General features: G+C 43.5%; 1 protein-coding gene across 1 annotated transcript in view; it reads left to right on the top strand.

The window, feature by feature from the left end:
• Positions 1-211: 211 nt before the first annotated feature.
• Positions 212-22,471, top strand: part of LOC139576362 (endosomal transmembrane epsin interactor 1-like) — a 68,408-nt gene continuing 46,148 nt past the window's right edge. Inside the window, exons 1-2 of the mRNA XM_071402397.1 lie at positions 212-1,467; positions 6,430-6,486. Coding sequence (XP_071258498.1) covers positions 1,171-1,467; positions 6,430-6,486 — 354 coding nt within the window. The 5' untranslated portion in view covers positions 212-1,170. The remainder of the gene's footprint in view (positions 1,468-6,429; positions 6,487-22,471) is intronic.

The following is a 22,471-nucleotide window of genomic DNA, read 5'->3' as shown; positions in this document are numbered from 1 at the left end:
GCACATTTTCTGCAATTCTACCCATTTTTCCATGGGGCGGAGAGAAAATCTTGCGGTTTTAAATAGAATTTCATGCAATTCTACTCATGCCATGGGGCGGACAGAACATTTTGTAGTTAAAAGCTAATTTCCTACAATTCCCAAAATGTTGTGATGCTTGGATAGAACATTTAGCAGTTTTAAAGCTCATTTCCTGCAATTCTGACTGTCATCACTGAAGTCATTTGTGGTGACGAGGCACACAAGGGTTGCTGTTCAAAACAAAGTAATTACCGGTTTGATCGTCTCTAACCAATCAGAGTATCAAAGCCAATGACGAACCACCACTTTACCCACGTGTGTTGTGGCTCTGGCCCAACCCATTGGTTTCTGGACCAATCAGACGGTGTTCGCATTTGGTGAAAGGTCGGGGAGGTACTCCGATCCAGACTCATTGTGGAGAAGAAACTAAGGTCCCTGGGCGTGGCCAGAGCAAGTAGTCTGGGTAGCCACGCGATTGACTTATGCGATGTTCATTATGATATCTGAGTGTGAGTGACTAACAACGTATATAGGGGGGCCCTGGAGGTTAGGGCCCATTGGCAAATGCCATGCATGGTAATGTGTAAGGTGTAGATAACTGGCTAGACGAATTTACCAATTTAAAAAAAAATCGCTGACATGGGCTAATTGAGTGACTGTCAGTGACTGACATTACAAGAGGAAAAACTGCTGATGCACTGCCAATTTCAAAATTGCATCTTGTCTATTCTACCATTCTAACTCTCAACAGTAAATTGAGACCCTGACTGAGTTCCTAAAAAAGGGTGTTGGGGGCCCCCTAGCAGCTTGGGTCCCTGCCGTTTATGCCCAGGGCCGGGACACTTGGGTCCCTGCGGTTTATGCCCAGACTCCTGCACACGCGCCCCTTCCTGCGCCCTTCTTGTGCCTCTGACAAAAATGTGAAACGCAATCCTAGCCCCTTGTCACAAACAGCAGTTATTTTAAAACTTCAAACTCCGCCACCTCGAGACGACCATGGCTGGAGTAACGACGCTAAGATCGACCAACCCCAACTGACGGATCTCTTCTTTAATTTAGGAATACAACTACAACGATCACCCGCCTCCTCGCGCTGAGTCTCATCCAGGTTCAGTTGTTTGTTGTTCTCCTCCTGGTCGCGCGTCTCCAATGTCTATACCGGTAGTTCTCCCCGGATCGTGTTACCCTGTAACTAGGGTTTCTTTGGGTTCTCAGTTGGCAGACTTGTCGTTCAGGAGCCGGCCGCCCCGCTGTATATCTAGCTCTCGCATGTCTGGTTCTCAGTCGCAGCTGCTACCAGCGCTTCTCCCCGGCCGCACACTGCTCTCCCTCGGATTACTGCAGCTGGTTCTCGGCTGCTCCATGGTCGCGCTCTCCTTCTCAGCTCTCTCCCTCAGCAGCTCGCCACCAATCCGAAACTCATGCCCTTTCTGGGTCGGATCTTCAGTGAGTAGCCTCAGGTTTATTAACATCTCACACATAATTAATAAGATGGCAGTCATTTTTTTGACTCCATATTCTTGAGCTATGATAGCTAGTCTACTATATCAACAGGTTGTGTAGTGTTTATCAATTATGCAACTATTACCCAAATCACACTCTGGTTAGGGGATTAGATCATATCCACCAGAACCAAAAGACATGGCAGAGCACTGGACTATTTGTCAGCTGTCATGTCCTGGTGTCATATCTAGATGCTGTTTAAGAGTCCAGTGGTATTAGGTGACTTGTGTGCTGACAAGTACATTATTATTATGGGGTGGCTTATGTTGGTAGCCCCTACAGTTGGATACTAGCCCATTTATGAGTGAACTGGATTGGAGCACATACTGTACAGTTGAAGTCGGAAGTTTACATACACCTTAGCCAAATACATTTAAACTCCGTTTTTCACAATTCCTGACCTTTAATCCTAGTAAAAAATTCGCTGTTTTAGGTCAATTAGGATCACCACTTTATTTTAAGAATGTGAAATGTCAGAATAATAGTAGAGAGAATGATTTATTTCAGCTTTTATTTATTTCATCACATTCCCAGTGGGTCAGAAGTTTACATACACTCAATTAGTATTTGGTAGCATTGCCTTTAAATTGTTTAACTTGGGTCAAACATTTCAGGAAGCCTTCCACAAGCTTCCCACAATAAGTTGATATTGATATTGAATGTTTCTTGCTCTAAGGTGTCCATCTTGGATCGAGTCCTAAAAGGCACCCTATTGAATAAATGGCACCCTATTGAATAAATGGCACCCTATTTCCAATTTATTGCTTTACTTTTGACCAAGGCCCATAGAGCTTGCACTGTGTAGGAAATAGGGCCTATTCCTTATAAGTGAATCTATACTAGGCCTCTGTAAAATGTGTTATAACATGTTCTTACGTTTGGGGAGGATTTTAAAGCAGAAGTGGCAGAGCGATAAGGTTTCTCCATAAACCAGGTTAGAATCAATGTGTCGGAGAGGAGATTAGTCTCAGGCAACAGGGATGGTCCTCAACATGCATTATGGCCTTTTATTACACTACTATGTTTTTAAAAAGCACTTGCACATTGAGTTGTTGCAGGTGCATGGAAATAATGTGATAACTAAATAAAAGTGAAACCTGAATTTTTCTTTTACATTACATTTTTTTATAAACCAAGATGGAGAAATACCAGGGCTGCACCCCACAATGCACCCTATTCCCAATTTAGTGCACTACTTTTGACCAGGGTTTGCAATATGTATCATTTGTGAAGCATCTATGGAGGCCTTATAAAGGGTACGCAAAGCCTTTCAAGTTGTTGTTCTTTTAAAGTGGGACTGTGCATTGTACAATGACTTTTGTGCATGTTTGGCAGACCATCTCTAAGTCTCTTACACAGGGGTTACATGATTGTCAAGCTACTACAGCTGCTGCTCAGACAATACTGTGGAGGCTGCCAGGGTTGTCAAACCTCAAAATAATGGCCCTGTTAAGTCTTAATCAGTCCAGCCACTGTAACTGCCCACTTCAGTTAGAGTATTAGACTAAAAGTGTTTCAGTAGACTATTGGGACTTTTCAGCTAAATCAGAAACTACCACTGGAGAGAAATCAACCTTTTACGGACACTAATGTTACCACACACTAATGTAACCACACAGTACAATTTGGAAAACCCCCTCATAAGGCAGTCCAATCTCAATATACAAAAGCTTTATTTCAACATGCATTGGAAAACCAAATAAATGTGCTTTTTGTTTTCACAGACATCGTATACAGACCGAGGATGGGTGGGGTGTTTCACATGCCCTTCAAATGAGTCCGGTGCTTCTGCTTATCACCACAGATATTAGGTCCAGACACAGACAAATCATATCAAGGACATGTCCACTCTCCCACACATCCTGGGATAACAGGAACCATGAACAATTGTTTTACAGAAAGTTAGAAACAGTTATAAAAACAGACTACAAAAACTTAAAGGGCAACTTGAAACAATCTTACAGAAACTAAGAGGAACAGGATAACCTATCTCTTCTTCAAGCCATATAAGATAACAAATTACATTTTCCTCTTTGACACCACATTATAGGGGTTTCACATTGATCTATAAGGGCTGGGGTGTTGTAGGCTTCTGTTGGCCTTTGTACAAGTCTGTTTTAATGTCCACTGGCAAATCACTCCTCACCAAAACACAGCAACTCACTCGGCATACACAGCTTTCCTGGAACATGGGTGGGTGTAAGGGAGATAAGGCCTATTGAGCAACTAACTCTAGTTATTGTTAGGAAGTGTGGCGCAATGGCCTACAAAGGAAGCTGAAGGAACCCACCACTCACTGCTTTAGTTCATTATGTCAGACAACGTTCACATAACCTTAGACAACATTCACACAACCTTAAACAACATCCACACACCATGTGTGACTGACCGGCTGGATTCGGTCTTATGTAGCAACGTTTGAAATTGTGTTTTTTACATTGGATAACAGTAGACACTGTGCTAGAAAATGGTATATCATACACTGCAGTTGAGGAACAAAGTCCTTCTGCTTTGAAAGTTGATAAACGTGTAACCTCACCTTTGAGAAAATGGCCCTTAAATGCTCTTCTTAGTCTACACCCATTCAGCATCATTCACACCCTCTTAAGCTTTAGCCCCACCCAGCTCTTTAGGGATTCACATGTGAGGCCGTGTACTAAACAACCATGTGAGGCCGTGTACTAAAGATTTCAAGACTAAAGGCTGGTTTATACTACGGGTGTGTTCGTAAATTCAATCTGGAGTGCCAGAGTGCGCTCTGGGCGTTCGTAAACTCAGCGTTGTCAGATTGTCCGTTAGTAAATTCAAAGCGGTGAGCTCTCAGAGCGTTCAGAGTGCACACTGGCCGCTCTGGCCGAGGAGTAGGGTTGATCCGAGCATTCGGACCTAACAACAGCAGTCAAGCACCCAAGCTAACTGGCTAACGTTGGCTAGCTGGCTAGCTACTTCCAGACACAAATGAGTGAACAGCTCACTCTTACCATTTTACTTACCCTAGTAGAGCTGGTTAGGCTGTTTTCATGTTATCCAGAGCGTTGGTGACTGCAACTGTGCTGCTGGCAACAATTTAATGACGTTTTTTTGCCAATGTTTACTGACACCGGCCATATTCAACGGGTGTTGAGCATTCGTAAATTCGTCACTTATTCTGCACTCTGACACACTCAGACGAGTGCTCTGAAAACGGAGTAGATAGCCAGAGCGAATTTACCAGCTACGTCTAGTTGTCGCAGTGACATTATGAACATTCTATTGAAATGGCTTCTTGCATAGTGGAGTCTTTTGTTTAGACATGTAGCTAGCTAGCTAACTAGCTAAACAATGAACCATAATCCCAACTCATAACGTTACTACCCTGCATGAATATGCAGGTAGCTAACCAACCAGGTTAAATGTTAACTAGCTAGCTAACATTAGGCTATAACTACCAATGCAAATTGCTCTGAGATACGGATAATATTACTACATAGATCACATCTGGCTGTGATTGGGAGTCCCATAGGGTGGCACACAATAGGGTGGCACACAATTGACCCAGCGTCGTCCGGGGTAGGCCGTCATTGTAAATAAGAATTTGTTCTTAACTGACTTGCCTAGTTAAATAAAGGTAAAAAAAATATATATATATATATATATTTTTTACCATTTTGATTGAAAACAAAAATAGCTTCTTAGCAATTTTTCAAGCAAGTATTTTGGTAGGACTGTCTGGGAGTGGGGAGGGGGAAACATGAATGTCTAGTTTGAGAAACAGACGCCTCTCAAGTCCTCAACTGGCAGCTTTATTAAATAGTACCCGCAAAACACTAGTCTCAACGTCAACAGTGAAGAGGCGACTCCGGGATACTGGCCTAAAGCTGTCAGTTGAGGACATGTGAGGCGTCTGTTTCTCAAACTAGACACTCTAAAGTACTTGTCCTCTTGCTCAGTTGTGAAACAGGGCCTCCCACTTCTCTTTCTATTCTGGTTAGAGCCAGTTTGCGCTGTTCTGTGAAGGGAGTAGTACACAGCGTTGTAGGGGGTCTTCAGTTTCTTGGCAATTTCTCGCATGGAATAGCGTTCATTTCTCAGAACAAGAATAGACTGACGAGTTTCAGAAGAAAGGTCTTTGTTTCTGGCCATTTTGAGCTTGTAATTGAACCCACAAATGCTGATGCTATAGATACTCAACTAGTCTAAAGAAGGCCAGTTTTATTGCTTATTTAATGAGCACAACAGTTTTCTGCTGTGCTAACATAATTTCAAAAAGGTTTTCTAATGATCAATTAGCCTTTTAAAATGATAAACTTGGATTAGCTAACACAACGTGCCATTGGAACACAGGAGTGATGGTTGCTGATAATTGGCCTCTGTATGCCTATGTAGATATTCCATAAAAAATCAGCCGTTTCCAGCTACAATAGTCATTTACAACATTAACAACGTCTATACTGTATTTCTGATAAATTTGATGTGATTTTATGGACCAAAAAATTGCATTTCTTTAAAAAACAAGGACATTTCTAAGTGACCCCAAACTTTTGAGCGGTAGTGTATGTGATACGTGGTTGGGATACAACTGTGATATGTGGTTGTCTCGCCTTTCCATCTTGATATGAATGCACTAGCTGTGGGTCACTCTGGATGGGAGCTGAATGGCTAAATTGTAATGTAAATGTAGTTCTATGTATGTATATTTATGTATATTATGTATTTTATTTGTTGTGTTTCCTGTTTGGACCCAAGGAGGAGTAGCCACTGCCTTGGCAGCAGCTAATTAGGGGTCCTAATAAATACAAAATACTTAAATGGAGACAAAAATGTGTGTGTGTGTGGGGGGGGGGGGGGTTACTGTCTGTGTATGCACATGGTATACAGTATGTAACATTGCGGATTTCTGTATCGGTTTTTCTTCTTCTTCTCCAGGTGATCCTGTCAGGGATTGTTGGCCTCACAACATGGAGGAGACCCATGCTGCTGCTGGTAGGTCATATATCACAGAACTGTTCTTTTTATATATGAGAGGGATCTGTACTTGCTTACTGTATGAGGGAACCCGACTGTACTACTGTATGAAGGCCAGGGGTATTCAACCATTTTTTCCATATTTTTGTTTGAATATCGCTAGCAACAACAGAATAAACACATTTTGAATTAAGTACCTGCCATTAGCGACTCCTGGTTGGCTAAGTAGGTGGGGGGGGGAGCAGAATGCAGGCAGGTTTTTTCCAATTTCAACAGGCCACGCACATTGCTGTCAGGTGTATAAATTTGAGCACACAGCCGCGCAATCTCAATAGACCAACATTGGCAGTAGAATGGCCCGTACTGAAGAGCTCAGTGTGGCACCGTCATAGGTGTTCATCACATTTTTCCCTGCTAGAGCTCCCTGGTCAACTGTAAGTGCTGTTATTGTGAAGTGGAAACGTCTAGGTACAACAACGGCTCAGCCGCAAAGTGGTAGGTCACACAAGCTCACAGAACGGGACTGCCGAGTGCAGATGCGTGTAGCGCGTAAAAAATCATCTGTCTTCGGTTGCAACACTAATTACCAAGTTCCAAATTGCCTCTGGAAGCAACGTCAGCACAATAACTATTAGTTGGGAGCTTCATGAAATGGGTTTCCATGGCCGAGCAGCCTAAGATCACCATGCGCAATGCAAAGCGTTGGCTGGAGTGGTGCAAAGCTCGACGCCATTGGACTCTGGAGCAGTGGAAACGCTTTCTCTGGCGTGATGAAACGCGCTTCACCATCTGGCAGTCCGATGGATGAATCTGGGTTTGGAGGATGCCACGAGAACACTACCTGCCTGAATGCGTAGTGCCAACTGTGAAGTTTGGTGGAGTATGAATAATGGTCTGGGGCTGTTTACCATGGTTTGGGCTAGGCCCCTTAGTTCCAGTGAAGGGACATTTTTGTGCTACAGCATACAATGACATTCTAGAAAATTCTGTGCTTCCAACTTTGTGGCAACAGTTTGGGAAAGGCCCTTTCCTGTTTCAGCATGGCAATGCCACCGTGCACAAAGCGAGGTCCATACAGAAATAATTTTTTAAGATTGGTGTGGAAGAACTTGACTGGCTGCACAGAGCCCTGACCTCAACCCATCAAACACCTTTGGGATGAATTGGAACGCCGAATGCGAGCCAGGCCTAATCGCCCAACATCACTGCCCAACCTCACTAATGCTCTTGTGGCTGAATTGAAGCAAGTCCCCGCAGCAATGTTGCAACATCTAGTGGAAAGCCTTCCCAGAAGAGTGGAGGCTATTATAGCAGCAAAGGGGGGGGGGGGGGCAACTCCATATTAATGCCCATGATTTTGACAAGCATTAGGCTAGACGCATTGAACACACACTATCCATACAACTCTATCAAGTATAGGTCTAATCAATGTAAACTGAATATTAATATGCCAATAATAATGATTTATTTAATTAATAGAGGGCTTTTAATTAGGTTGTAGACTATTTTACCTCATACCTGTCATTGCTTTCCACCACTATCAACACCTCTTCTGGTTCCAGCTGCGTCAGTGTACATGGCACAGAGCGATGGCGCGGAGTCTCGTACCTTGGACAAAACATCCATAAAGTATTTGACGGCATCCTGTGCTTGCACAGCATCAATTCTTCTTTTATGCAGGTGTGCAAAAAGAATGTCCACTCGGGGCATTATGTGCTGGAACAAATCAAGGGAAAAAAGAAAATCCTTTAACATCGTCGAGAATCCCTTGGCTTCCCTGTCAGTGATGTTGTCAAAGTCATCAGAGGCTAGAATGGTTTCTAAGCACTCCAATATTTTACCTTTATTTTCATGCACAGTGTTTACAACACGGCTCTGGAAATTCCAGCGCACTGTGCTGTCCAACACATTTATTTTGTTGGATCGTGAGAAGCAGGTTGAGCGCCTCCTTAAATCTGAGAAAAATACACAAGCCTGTGTAACTGCTGATGCTGCTGCTTGTTGCATCACCACATTTATTTGGTGTGCATAACAGTAGAGAAAGTGGGCATTCGGTTATATGTCTTAAATTTTCTTACTAACACCACCAGTTGAACCTCGCATCACGCTTACCCCATCATATGTTTGACCAATATGATTTATCATGTCTGCTTCTTGCTCTGGAAAAAGTAGGCCCAGATTTTCAAGGAGAGTCCTGTTGATGGTGTCTGTGTTGGTGCCTCCTTCCAATTTCACAAATCCCCAATATCTCTCTTGCACAGTTTTGGCTGCGTCAATGTAGCGGCAAATGATGGCGAGCTTACAGTGCATCACATAGGTTGTCTCATCCGCTTGTATGGACATAAAGTCAGTGTTCTGTAACTCCTGTACAATGTGCTCTTGCATTGTGGAGAGCATACAGTCTAGTAGCTCGTGGGACGTGCCTTTAAAAACCGTAGCTGTGTCCAAGTGCTCTTTCATTGCAGTGTCCAGCGATGACACAAAATCAACAAGTCCCCTAAACACTCCTGGGTTCTCGGATTCTTGTGTTTTATCTTGTCCCCTTAGTGTTATCTCAAATGCACCAAAGAATTTGACTCAGTCAATTAGCTTAGATAAAATGTGGTGATTTTTTTCACAAAGTGTTGCGAGCTGGGCAGCCAAACAGCCATGTTTTTTTTCGTACCAGGTCCACGAGAAGGTTTGATTGAGCATATTGCCTCCCTCTGTCTTTCGACAATTGCTGGATGAAGATATCTGGTTTATCAAAAAAGGTAGGTGCGTGGATCAGAAAATCAGTCAGTATCTGGTGTGGCCACCATTTGCCAATCAACAGTGCTGCCTTATGCAGCACTGTTGATTGTGGCCTGTGGAATGTTGTCCGACTCCTCTTCAATGGCTGTGCGAAGTTACTGGATATTGGCGGGAACTGGAACACACTGTTGTACAGGTTGATCCAGAGCATCCCAACATGCTCAATGGGTGACATGTCTGGTGATATGCAGGCCATGGAAGAACTGGTACATTTTCAGCTTCCAGGAATTGTGTACAGATCCTTGTGACATGGGGCCGTGCATTGTACATCATGCTGAAACATGAGGTGATGACGTCGGATGAATGGCATAACAATGGGCCTCAGAATCTCCTCACAGTGTCTTGGTGCATTCAAATTGCCATCGATAAAATGGAACTATGTTAGTTGTCCGTAGTTTATGCCTGCCAATGCCATAAACCTACTGCCACCAAGGGGCTCTCTGTTCACAACGTTGACATCAGCAAACCACTCGCCCACACGACGCAATACACACTGTCTGCCATCTGCCCGGTACAGTTGAAACCGGGATTAATCCGTGAAGAGCACACTTCTCCAGCGTACCAGTAGCCATCGAAGGTTAGCATTTGCCCACTGAATTCGGTTACAATGCCGAACTGCAGTCAGGTCAAGACCCTGGTGAGGATGACAAGTGTGTAGATGAGCTTCCCTGATACAGTTTCTGCAGGAGTTCTTCGGTGGTGCAAACCCACAGTTTCATCAGCTGTCCGGGTGGCTGGTCTCAGACTATCCAGAAGGTGAAGAAGCCGGATGTGGAGGTCCTGGGCTGGCAGTGTTACACGTGGTCTGTAGTTGTCAAGCCGATTGGACGTACTTCCAAATTCTCTAAATTGCAAGCTCCCTCAACTTCAGACATATGTGGCATTGTGTTGTGTGACAAAACTTCACATTTTAGAGTGGCCTTTTATTGTCCCTAGCACAAACCTGTCAGGTGGATGGATTATCTTGGCAAAGGAGAAGTGGTCATTAACAGGGATGTAAACAAATTTCTGCGTTGAATTTGAAAAAGAAAGGTTTTGTGCGTATGGAAAATGTCTGATATTTTATTTCAGCTCATGAAAAATGTGACCAACACTACATGTTGCGTTTATATTTTTGTTCAGTATATATATTTTTTGAAAAATCTGCTCTTCATTTTTTTCCCCAAAGGTGAGGTGCCACCCCTAACGCCCTAATTAGCAGGCCGCCATTGATACCTACTACAGTAGAAAAGAGCGGAATATCTTATTTTTAATGATGTCAACTTTATTTATCAACTCCTAATATTGAGCTAATTACAGTCATTGGAGCGTATTACACTCACTGGCGTATCTGACATATAGTGGTTATTCCTTTAAAAGTTGCGTCATACTGCAGCACAGCTTGCGGGCTGCCACAAAATTCTAACATGTCAGCCATTGTTGCCATTAATGCTAGTTAGTGCTAGTTTGACCACCAGAGGGCATCTTTGAGAAGCATTTGACAGTTTTTAAATATTGGCTGTTAGGGTGGCACATTTTGGGGAATTTTCAGAGGTGGAAACTTTCCATGGGAATTAATATTAATACCATTTAACTGTAGATGTTTTTTGCATTGGATACATTTACCATATATGGCGACAGAAACAAACCTTTTACCTTATCATAAGTAGGCATAATTGCAAATGATTAAATCCTTCCAATATCATTTTTTTTAATGAAATGACACATCAAAAGAAAGAGAATATTGAATGATCCCCAATATCCATCACATCTCCCAAAAACATTTTTAACATACCTCTGTAAAATGATAGTGTTTGAGCTAAAGCTTTGGTTGTCTTCCTCCCAGGCTTGCATGTCTTCTCCCTGGACCTCTTCAATGTCCACATCTTGAACATCAGACTCTGAGGCCTCATCTTCACTGTCACTTTCCAACCTTGTTGAGGATGGCTCATTGTCAGGCTCAGAAAGCCTCAAATTTGCCCGGATGGCCACCAATTTTTCAACCCTTTTATTGGTCAGCCTGTTGCGTGCTTTGGTGTGTGTGTTCCCAAACAATGACCAGTTGCGCTCTGAGGCTGCTGATGTTGGTGGGAGGATGATGGAGGCAACAGGGGAAAGAGCCTCAGATCCACAAAGTCCCTTCCACCAGGTGGCTGATGAGATATGTTGGCACAACTGCCATATTGCATCTCCATCCCAAAGCCCTTGCTTGGAAGTGTACTTCGCCAGACTGCCAAGAACCTTGCCCTCATCCAGGCCAAGGTGGCGAGACATGGTAGTGATGACACCATAGGCCTTTTTGATCTCTGCACTAGACAGGATGCTCTTGCCAGCATACTTGGGGTCCAACATGTACGTTGCGGCGTGTATAGGCTTCAGGCAGAAGTCTTCATGCTTTTTGATGCATTTCAGAACTGCAGAATCTGAACATCAGACAGGATGACATTGTCTCCCTCAATCCATGCAATAGCCATAGGTTTCAGGATTTCCAGGCTGCTTACCACTCTCTCCCAAAATACATCATTTTTATTTTTTTTATTTATTTAACCTTTATTTAACCAGGTAGGCAAATTGAGAACACGTTCTCATTTACAATTGCGACCTGGCCAAGATAAAGCAAAGCAGTTCGACACATACAACAACACATAGTTACACATGGAGTAAAACAAACATATAGTCAATGATACAGTGAAAAAAAATAAGTCTATATACAATGTGAGCAAGTGAGGTGAGATAAGGGAGGTGAAGGCAAACAAATATATGTATAAATAAATAAAAATATAAAAAGGCCATGGTGGCGAAGTAAATACAACACAGCAAGTAAAATAAAAACTAAAAACACTGGAATGGTTGGTTTGCAGTGGAAGAAAGCGCAAAGTAGAGACAGAAATAATGGGGTGCAAAGGAGCAAAATAAATAAATAAATACAGTAGGTAAAGAGGTAGTTGTTTGGGCTAAATTATAGATGGGCTATGTACAGGTGCAGTAATCTATGAGCTGCTCTGACAGCTGGTGCTTAAAGCTAGTGAGGGAGATAAGTGTTTCCAGTTTCAGAGATTTTTGTAGTTCGTTCCAGTCATTGGCAGCAGAGAACTGGAAGGAGAGGCGGCCAAAGGAAGAATTGGTTTTGGGGGTGACCAGAGAGATAAACCTGCTGGAGCGCGTGCTACAGGTAGGTGTTGCTATGGTGACCAGCGAGCTGAGATAAGGGGGGACTTTACCTAGCAGGGTCTTGTAGATGACCTGGAACCAGTGGGTTTGGCGACGAGTATGAAGCGAGGGCCAGCCAACGAGAGTGTACAGGTCGCAGTGGTGGGTAGTATATGGGGCTTTGGTGACAAAACGGATGGCACTGTGATAGACTGCATCCAATTTATTGAGTAGGGTTTTGGAGGCTATTTTGTAAATGACATCACCGAAGTCGAGGATTGGTAGGATGGTCAGTTTTACAAGGGTATGTTTGGCAGCATGAGTGAAGGATGCTTTGTTGCGGAATAGGAAGCCAATTCTAGATTTAACTTTGGATTGGAGATGTTTGATGTGAGTCTGGAAGGAGAGTTTACAGTCTAACCAGACACCTAGGTATTTGTAGTTGTCCACATATTCTAAGTCAGAGCCGTCCAGAGTAGTGATGTTGGACAGGCGGGCAGGTGCAGGCAGCGATCGGTTGAAGAGCATGCATTTAGTTTTACTTGTATTTAAGAGCAATTGGAGGCCACGGAAGGAGAGTTGTATGGCATTGAAGCTCGCCTGGAGGGTTGTTAACACGGTGTCAAAAGAAGGGCCAGAAGTATACAGAATAGTGTCGTCTGCGTAGAGGTGGATCAGAGAATCACCAGCAGCAAGAGCGACATCATTGATGTATACAGAGAAGAGAGTCGGTCCAAGAATTGAACCCTGTGGCACCCCCATGGAGACTGCCAGAGGCCCGGACAACAGACCCTCCGATTTGACACACTGAACTCGATCAGAGAAGTAGTTGGTGAACCAGGCGAGGCAATCATTAGAGAAACCAAGGCTGTCGAGTCTGCCGATGAGGATGTGGTGATTGACAGAGTCAAAAGCCTTGGCCAGGTCAATGAATACGGCTGCACAGTATTGTTTCCTATCGATGGCGGTTAAGATATCGTTTATGACCTTGAGCGTGGCTGAGGTGCACCCATGACCAGCTCTGAAACCAGATTGCATAGCGGAGAAGGTATGGTGGGATTCGAAATGGACGGTAATCTGTTTGTTGACTTGGCTTTCGAAGACCTTAGAAAGGCAGGGTAGGATAGATATAGGTCTGTAGCTGTTAGGGTCAAGAGTGTCCCCCCCTTTGAAGAGGGGGATAACCGCAGCTGCTTTCCAATCTTTGGGAATCTCAGACGACACGAAAGAGAGGTTGAAAAGGCTAGTAATAGGGGTGGCAACAATTTCAGCAGATAGTTTTAGAAAGAAAGGGTCCAGATTATCTAGCCCGGCTGATTTGTAAGGGTCCAGATTTTGCAGCTCTTTTAGAACATCAGCTGACTGTATTTGGGAGAAAGAGAAATGGGGAAGGCTTGGGCGAGTAGCAGAGGGGAGGGCAGTGCTGTTGTCCGGGGTAGGGGTAGCCAGGTGGAAAGCATGGCCAGCCGTAGAAAAATGCTTATTGAAATTCTCAATTATAGTGGATTTGTCGGTGGTGACAGTGTTTCCTATCTTCAGAGCAGTTGGAAGCTGGGAGGAGGTGTTCTTATTCTCCATGGACTTTACAGTGTCCCAGAACTTTTTTGAATTTGTGTTGCAGGAAGCAAATTTCTGCTTGAAAAAGCTAGCCTTGGCTTTTCTAACTGCCTGTGTATACTGGTTTCTAGCTTCCCTGAAAAGTTGCATATCACGGGGGCTGTTCGATGCTAATGCAGAACGCCATAGGATGTTTTTCTGTTGGTTAAGGGCAGTCAGGTCAGGAGAGAACCAAGGGCTATATCTGTTCCTGGTTCTAAATTTCTTGAATGGGGCATGCTTATTCAAGATGGTGAGGAAGGCATTTTTAAAAAATGTCCAGGCATCCTCTACTGACGGGATGAGATCAATATCCTTCCAGGATACCTCGGCCAGGTCGATTAGAAAGGCCTGCTCGCTGAAGTGTTTCAGGGAGCGTTTGACAGTGATGAGTGGAGGTCGTTTGACCGCTGACCCATTACGGATGCAGGCAATGAGGCAGTGATCGCTGAGATCTTGGTTGAAAACAGCAGAGGTGTATTTGGAGGGCAAGTTTGTTAGGATGATATCTATGAGGGTACCCGTGTTTACGGAATTGGGGTGGTACCTGGTAGGTTCATTGATAATTTGTGTGAGATTGAGGGCATCAAGCTTAGATTGTAGGGTGGCTGGGGTGTTAAGCATGTTAAAATTTAGGTCGCCTAGCAGCACGAGCTCTGAAGATAGATGGGGGGCAATCAGTTCACATATAGTGTCCAGAGCACAGCTGGGGGCAGAGGGTGGTCTATAGCAGGCGGCAACGGTGAGAGACTTGTTTTTAGAGAGGTGGATTTTTAAAAGTAGAAGTTCAAATTGTTTGGGAACAGACCTGGATAGTAAAACAGAACTCTGCAGGCAATCTTTGCAATAGATTGCAACACCGCCCCCTTTGGCCGTTCTATCTTGTCTGAAAATCTTGTAGTTGGGGATGAAAATGTCAGAATTTTTGGTGGTCTTTCTAAGCCAGGATTCAGACACGGCTAAAACATCCGGGTTGGCAGAGTGTGCTAAAGCAGTGAACAAAACAAACTTAGGGAGGAGGCTTCTAATGTTAACATGCATGAAGCCAAGGCTATTACCGTTACAGAAGTCATCAAAAGAGAGCGCCTGGGGAATAGGAGTGGAGCTAGGTACTGCAGGGCCTGGATTCACCTCTACATCACCAGAGGAACAGAGGAGGAGTAGGATAAGGGTACGGCTAAAAGCTATGAGAATTGGTCGTCTAGAACTTCTAGAGCAGAGAGTAAAAGGAAGTTTCTGGGGGCGATAAAATAGCTTAAAGGAATAATGTACAGACAAAGGTATGGTAGGATGTGAATACAGTGGAGGTAAACCTAGGTATTGAGTGATGATGAGAGAGATATTGTCTCTAGAAACATCATTGAAACCAGGTGATGTCATCGCATATGTGGGTGGTGGAACTGTGAGGTTGGATATGGTATAATGAGCAGGGCTAGAGGCTCTACAGTGAAATAAGCCAATAAACACTAACCAGAACAGCAATGGACAAGGCATATTTACATTAAGGAGAGGCATGCTTAATCGAGTGATCAATAAGGGTCCAGTGAGTAGAGGTTGGTTGGGGTCACGGCGATCCAGACAGCTGGCCGGGTAGATGGCTATCGGTAGCGAGATAGCATAGTATGGAAGTCTATTTGTAGATACCTCGTGCGTTTCCGTCGGTAGGTTAGTGGGGTTCCGTGTGGTAGAGGGGATCAATCCAAATTGGCAAAATAGATATAGTGACCCAAGAAAAAAAGAAAAAAAATAATAATAATAATAATAATAATTGTCCGATATACTTATTCAGATAGCAGCCGGTAAGACAGCTAACGGTTAGCGGGCCCCAGATGAGCGTTCAGGTAACGTCGGGACGGAGGTGCCAGTTGGATAACTCCCTCGGGCATCATCCAGGAGGATCCTCTTGATGGGGCTGTCTATATCAGCAGACTGTGATATGGACATTTCTTGGAGACTCCTTCCCCTCCAGGAGACTGTCAAACATGATGACAACACCACCCCAACGGGTGTTGCTGGGCAGCTTCAATGTGGTGCTCTTATTCTTCTCACTTTGCTTGGTGAGGTAGATTCCTGCTATAACTTGATGACCCTTCACATACCTAACCATTTCCTTGGCTCTTTTGTAGAGTGTATCCATTGTTTTCAGTGTCATGATGTCCTTGAGGAGCAGATTCAATGAATGAGCAGCACAGCCAATGGATGTGATGTGAGGGTAGGACTCCTCCACTTTAGACCAAGCAGCCTTCATGTTCGCTGCATTGTCTGTCGCCAGTGGAAATACCTTCTGTGGTCCAAGGTCATTGATGACTGCCTTCAGCTCATCTGCAATGTAGAGACCAGTGTGTCTGTTGTCCCGTGTGTCTGTGCTCTTGTAGAGTACTGGTTGAGGGGTGGAGATGTAGTTAATTATTCCTTACCCACGAACATTCGACCACCCATCAGAGATGATTGCAAAACAGTCTGCTTTCTCTATAATTTGCTTGACCTTCACTTGAACTCTGCATCCAGAAAATGAGTAGATCAAGCATGTCTGGTTGGAGGGGTGTATGCTGGGCGAAGAACATTCAGAAATCTCTTCCAATACACATTGCCTGTGAGCATCAGAGGTGAACCAGTTGCATACACAGCTCGAGCAAGACATTCATCAGATTTTCTCTGACTACGTTCCTCCATTGAGTCAAAAAAAACTTCTGATTACAGGACGACCATGAGCTGTTGATATCGATGAGGTGTCTGATTCATCATTTTCACCTCGAATAGAAGTAGAGGGACTTTTGTCAGAGGTTGTGAGTGCTGAGGGAATTTTATGCACTTGGCCAGATGATTCTGCATCTTTGTTGCATTCTTCACATATGATTTGGCACAGTATTTGCAAATGTACACATCTTTTCCTTCTACATTAGCTGCAGTGAAATGTCTCCACACAGATAGCGCCCGTGGCATTTTCCTTTAAAGATTAGTAAAAAAAAAAGATTAAAAAAAAACACACAATGTAGAGATAAATAGTTAAGCAGTTAGATTAAACAACTCCTTTGTGAATTAATTAACACTTAGTTAGCAAGCTCAAGCAAGCTAAAACCCATATGGTAGCAAAAACTAACTAGCAGAAATTGTTAACAAGTTAGAAATGATTTAAACACACTTTGCTGTAGGCTACTATTTACTAGTTAACAAAACATGATGTCATAAAATATTCACCCCACCCAGTATTGTAATCAAAACTTACCAGAAAGCATGTAGTCCTTGGCTCAGACAGTGTAGTAGTGTGGGCTCAATATCATCTCATTAAGTGTGCAAGATCTTGAGAATCAGCTGTACATGTGATGGAAGAGTGCACTGCACATGCGATGAAAGAATGCACTGTGCATGCAGAGTGTTGCAATTGCATTGAATTGGGGATAGTGTTACATGGAGTGGAACAGGGGAATCCAAGAGCAGACTCAGACGAGGAGACTGGAATTGAAGTAACCAAGGTATTTATTGAAACACAGGGGGAAGATGGAGTGCGGGTTGGAGGAAACCAGATGCTGAGGCTGGAGCGAGAGGGTTTGGGAAAGGGTAAGCAGGTCCGGAGGGGAATCCAAGGAACTAGTAGAGTGGGGAATCTAGGACAGAGTAGCAGGATGACGAGACATGGGACTGGAGACAGGGACCAGAGACAGAGCGGGCAGAACTGTAGCGGAGAGGAAAACAGCGTCAGGCAAGGAAAATAGGCACATCAGGATCTGAATAGTAACAAACGACTAGAAACATTGACTGTGCAGAGATTACGTTCTGGCAGCGCGGAAGTGGCAGGGCTGAGTATTAGTCGAGGTCTTGATTATGGAGGCAGGTCAAGGAGATACAGGATGAGCAGTAGAGGGCGTTGCAGGAGCAGATGTGACAGTTTAACTTTAACTTACAGTTTAACTTACTTATTGGCATAAAGGCCTACTTCAATATACAGTATATCATTCAATCATTCATACATTTGTGCATGTCAATCAATACAAGTCATCCATGTCTTTAAATACAGTCAAGCATTTTAGTTGTTTAAACTAATAACAAAGGGAGTGTGAAAAAGCACCCGCAAGTACCAGTCACGGCAAATGGCAAATGCTTCTGCCTGCTGGTAAGCTTTCTTGACTTGACATACAGTGCATTCAGAAAGTATTCAGACCCCTTCCTTTTTTCCACATTTTGTTATGTTACAGCCTTATTCTGAAATTGATATTTTTTTCTCATCAATCTACACACAATGACAAAGCTAAAACAGGTTTTTAGAAATGTTTGCAAATGTATTAAAAATAAAACAAAGTATTTATATAAGTATTCAGACCCTTTGCTATGAGACTCGAAATTGAGCTCCGGTGCATCCTGTTTCCATTCATCATGCTTCAGATGTTTCTACAACTTGATTGGAGTCCACCAGTGGAAAATTCAATTGATTGGACATGATTTGGAAAGGCACACACCTGTCTATATAAGGTCCCAGAGTTGACAGTGCATGTCAGAGCAAAAACCAAGCCATGAGGTTGAAGGAATTGTCCGTAGAGCTCAGAGACAGGATTGTGTCGAGGCACAGATCTGGGGAAGGGTACCAAAACATTTCTGCTGCATTGAAGGTCCTCAAGAACACAGAGGCTTCCATCATTCTTAAATGGAATTAGTTTGGAACCTCCAAGACCCTTCCTAGAGCTGGCTACCCGGCCAAGCAGCAGCTAATGGAGATCCATAATGGATACAAATACAGCCCGCTTGGAGTTTGCCAAAAGGCACCTAAAGGACTCAGACCATGAGAAACAAGATTCTCTAGTCTGAGGAAACCAAGATTGAACTCTTTGGTATGAATGCCAAGCGTCACGTCTGGAGGAAATCCGGCACCAAACTTACGGTGAAGCATGCAGCATCATGCTGTGGGGATGTTTTTCAGCGGCAGGGACTGGGAGACTAGTCAGAATCGAGGGAAAGATGAATGGAGCGAAAACATGCTCCAGAGTACTCTGGACCTCAGACTGGGGTGAAGGTTCACCTTCCAACAGGACAACAACCCTAAGCACACAGCCAAGACAACGCAGGAGTGGCTTCGGGACAAGTCTCTGAATGTCCTTGAGTGGCCCAGCCAGAACCCGATCGAACATCTCTGGAGAGACCTGAAAATAGCTGTGCAGCGACACTCCCCATCCAACCTGACAGAGCTTGAGAGGATCTGTAGAGAAGAATGGGAGAAACTCTCCAAATACAGGTGTGCCAAGCTTGTAGCATCATACCCAAGAATACTTGAAGCTGTAATCGATGCCAAAGGTGCTTCAACAAACTACTGAGTAAAGGGTCTGAATACTTATGTAAATGTACTTTCCGAATGCACTGTACATTTGCCAACACATGGCTAACCTTTGTTTATTCAGCTAAACAGCTGCTATGCAAAAATGTGTTTGGAGTTCTATCTTTCTAGCTAATAGGCCATGTTAGAGTTTACACTTCCTCTTCCAATTATAATGTGGAGCGGTCAAAATTGTGAAAAACGATTGAACAAATCTATTTGTCTTAAGTGTCATTTTTTGCGAACATATGATGGGTCGCTGGTTAGTCTGGGCGGGGGTCCTGGGCAAGAAAAAGTTGCCTACATATAGCCTTTACCCCTGATGTAGGCTATATATGAGGATGATAACCTTCTTACCTGGACCTATTTTACTAGTACTCCTTTTACCAATGGGCAGTTTGAAATGAGATAATACTGTATGTTTGTTTACGTTACATAATTAGTGTAGTGAAATTAATGGAATCAGAATAGAATAATTTTGTCCACATGTTTTCGGATTATGCTCTACTCGTCATCACATCCTTAGAATGCCATCCATGTAGCCATAGAGGTGTGGCTTGGTCTAGTACCAGGAAAAACATCCAGGACAAATCCACTCTAAGCACATCAATTATAGTGTTAAGTCAGCCATGTCTGGCAGGATGTAATGGTTCAGGAGTTATCTCTAGATGACCACGCTAGAGAGGTCATCTCAGACTCAGCTGGATGGCCATGCCAGAAAGCACCAAATCAGCAACAACAATGTTGAACGTCGATATGCTCATCTATTTGATCTTGAAGCCACACTGTCCATTTGCTTATTTTAATTATTCATTATCCCCATTTCACAAGCAGGTTAATCATGTTTATTGTTGTTTCCAGTACTGGTTAGATGACTTTGTAAATCTCAGTTTTCAGTATCTTGTGGCAGTGCTTATTGTCTTTTTTACACATGCTTCACATACACCAGATGGCTTTGTGTATCAAAAACCCAATCTGGTCCCCAATTTACCGCAACACCATGATTCATCCCCTATTCACCCCAACACCATATGCAGATTCAGACTCCTCGGGTGCTCTTTTTTGGGAAACGTTGTGCTTCCACAAAGATGGTCCCACAAAGATGGTTGGAGGTCCACACATCAGGGAATTCTAACTTGAATGGGGAATATCTGTCGTTTTAAATTATACTTTCAATCGTCCATAGGAAACCTATTGAAATCATAGAAATATAGATATTAGAATATACATGGTCATTTAAGTTGACATTCGGCGTTGGGTGGACCAGCGGTCATCTTTGTGGTAGTAATTAGAAGTTAACATTTTAATTCAATTTACATTTGAATATTTTACCAGCTAAATTGCAGTGATATGAAGGGAAAGGTCCATTCTATAAATTATATTTATATTATTGAAATGACAGCCACCATGTATTCAAGAGCATGTTGTGTCAACCGATGGAGGTATCACACAATACAATTTGAGTAATAGTTCTGTTAAAGCTGCAATATGTAACTTTTTGGGGTCCCCCCTTGGCTGGTAAGGATATCCTTGTCTCATCACGCACTGACCAGGTCGCTAGGTGTACTGTGTTTCCTCCGACACATTGGTGCGGCTGGCTTCCAGGTTGGATGCGCGCTGTGTTAAGAAGCTGTGCGGCTTGGTTGGGTAGGACGCATGGCTCTCGACCTTTGTCTCTCCTGAGCCCGTACGAGAGTTGTAGCGATGAGACAAGACAGTACCTACTAACAATTGGGGAGAAAAAGGGGGTAAAAAAAAGAAAAAAAAGAAAGGTAAATATGTTCTATATGCGCTATTTCTATGCTTCCCATTCTTAGGTTTAGCTTCAAGCAACTGAAAATACAATAAAAATGCAAAAATACGATTTTTGCATTGTGCACCTTTAGTGCAACAGATTAACATCAATAATGTATCTTCAGACATAGCTTACCCCTTGGGGAAGACTCTTATTAGTGTAAAGAGGGTCTTAGTCTTAATAACCTCAATTTGTTCAAAACCTGACTTCAGGAAACTGGAAGAGTGAGTGTTCAGTTGGAACTGGGGAGTTGGCGCTTGCCTGAGGGTGAAATCTGGAGTCGAGCTGTCTGTCCTGCAAGCTGTGTATTTGTGTGTGTGTGTCCCGTGTGAGAGTGAGAGCGGACACACTGACTGAGTTAGGACAAATTAGTGACTGTATCCTCCCAGTCACAAAGAATACACAGAGCCCCACCTCTGACCTGAGTGATTTCCATGGCCGCGGTCGCCAGACAGATAGGGACAGACACAGAGAGACAGACAGCGAGACTGGCAGGTCACCATGCGTCCCCGTCTTAGCTCCAGTATAAATACCCCTCTGCCTCACTGTGAGATGGGGTGGGGGGCTGGATTTGGCCCATCCCCTCCCTTATGCCCGAGACCGCCAGGCGACCGACACGATTTTGCTGCTTGAGGAACGCTTAAAATAGTCAGATCTTTTCCGAGCCCACCTATTTGTGTAAGCTTTGAAAAGGGGTCATTTTCATATTGATTGATCGCAATACATGTTAGAATCACCTTTGGCAGCGATTACAGGTGCTTTCTGGGTAAGTCTCTAAGAGCTTTCCACACCTGGATTGTACAACATTTGTCCATTATTATTTTCTAAATTCTTCAAGCTCTCTTAAATTGGCTGGTGATCATTGCTAGACAACCATTTTCAGGTCTTGTCATAGATTTTCAAGCAGATTTAAGTCAAAACTGTAACTCTGCCACTTCTTGGCCAGCAACTCCAATGTAGATTTGGCCTTGTGTTTTAGGTTATTGTACGGCTGAAAGGTAAATTCATCTCCCACTGTCTGGTGGAAAGCAGACTGAACCAGGTTTTCCTGCAGGATTTTGCCTGTGCTTAGCTCCATTCCGTTTCTTTTTTATCCTGAAAAGCTCCCCAGTCCTAAGGATTACAAGCAAACCCATAACATGATGCAGCCCACCACTATGCTTGAAAATATGGAGAGTGGTACTCAGTAATGTGTTGTATTGGATTTTCCCCAAACATAAGACTTTGTATTCAGGATAAAAAGTTAATTGCTTTGCGACATTTTTTGCAGTATTACTTTAGTGCCTTGTTGCAAAGAGGATGCGTGTTTTGGAATATGTTTTTTCTGTACAGGCTTCCTTCTTTTCACACTGTCAATTAGGTTATTATTGTGGAGTAACTACAATGTT

Source organism: Salvelinus alpinus, chromosome 5 (genome assembly GCF_045679555.1).
Source record: "Salvelinus alpinus chromosome 5, SLU_Salpinus.1, whole genome shotgun sequence".
NCBI lineage: Eukaryota > Metazoa > Chordata > Actinopteri > Salmoniformes > Salmonidae > Salvelinus > Salvelinus alpinus.
Note: the sequence above shows the minus strand (reverse complement) of the source record. Positions and strands in the feature narration are given on the sequence as shown.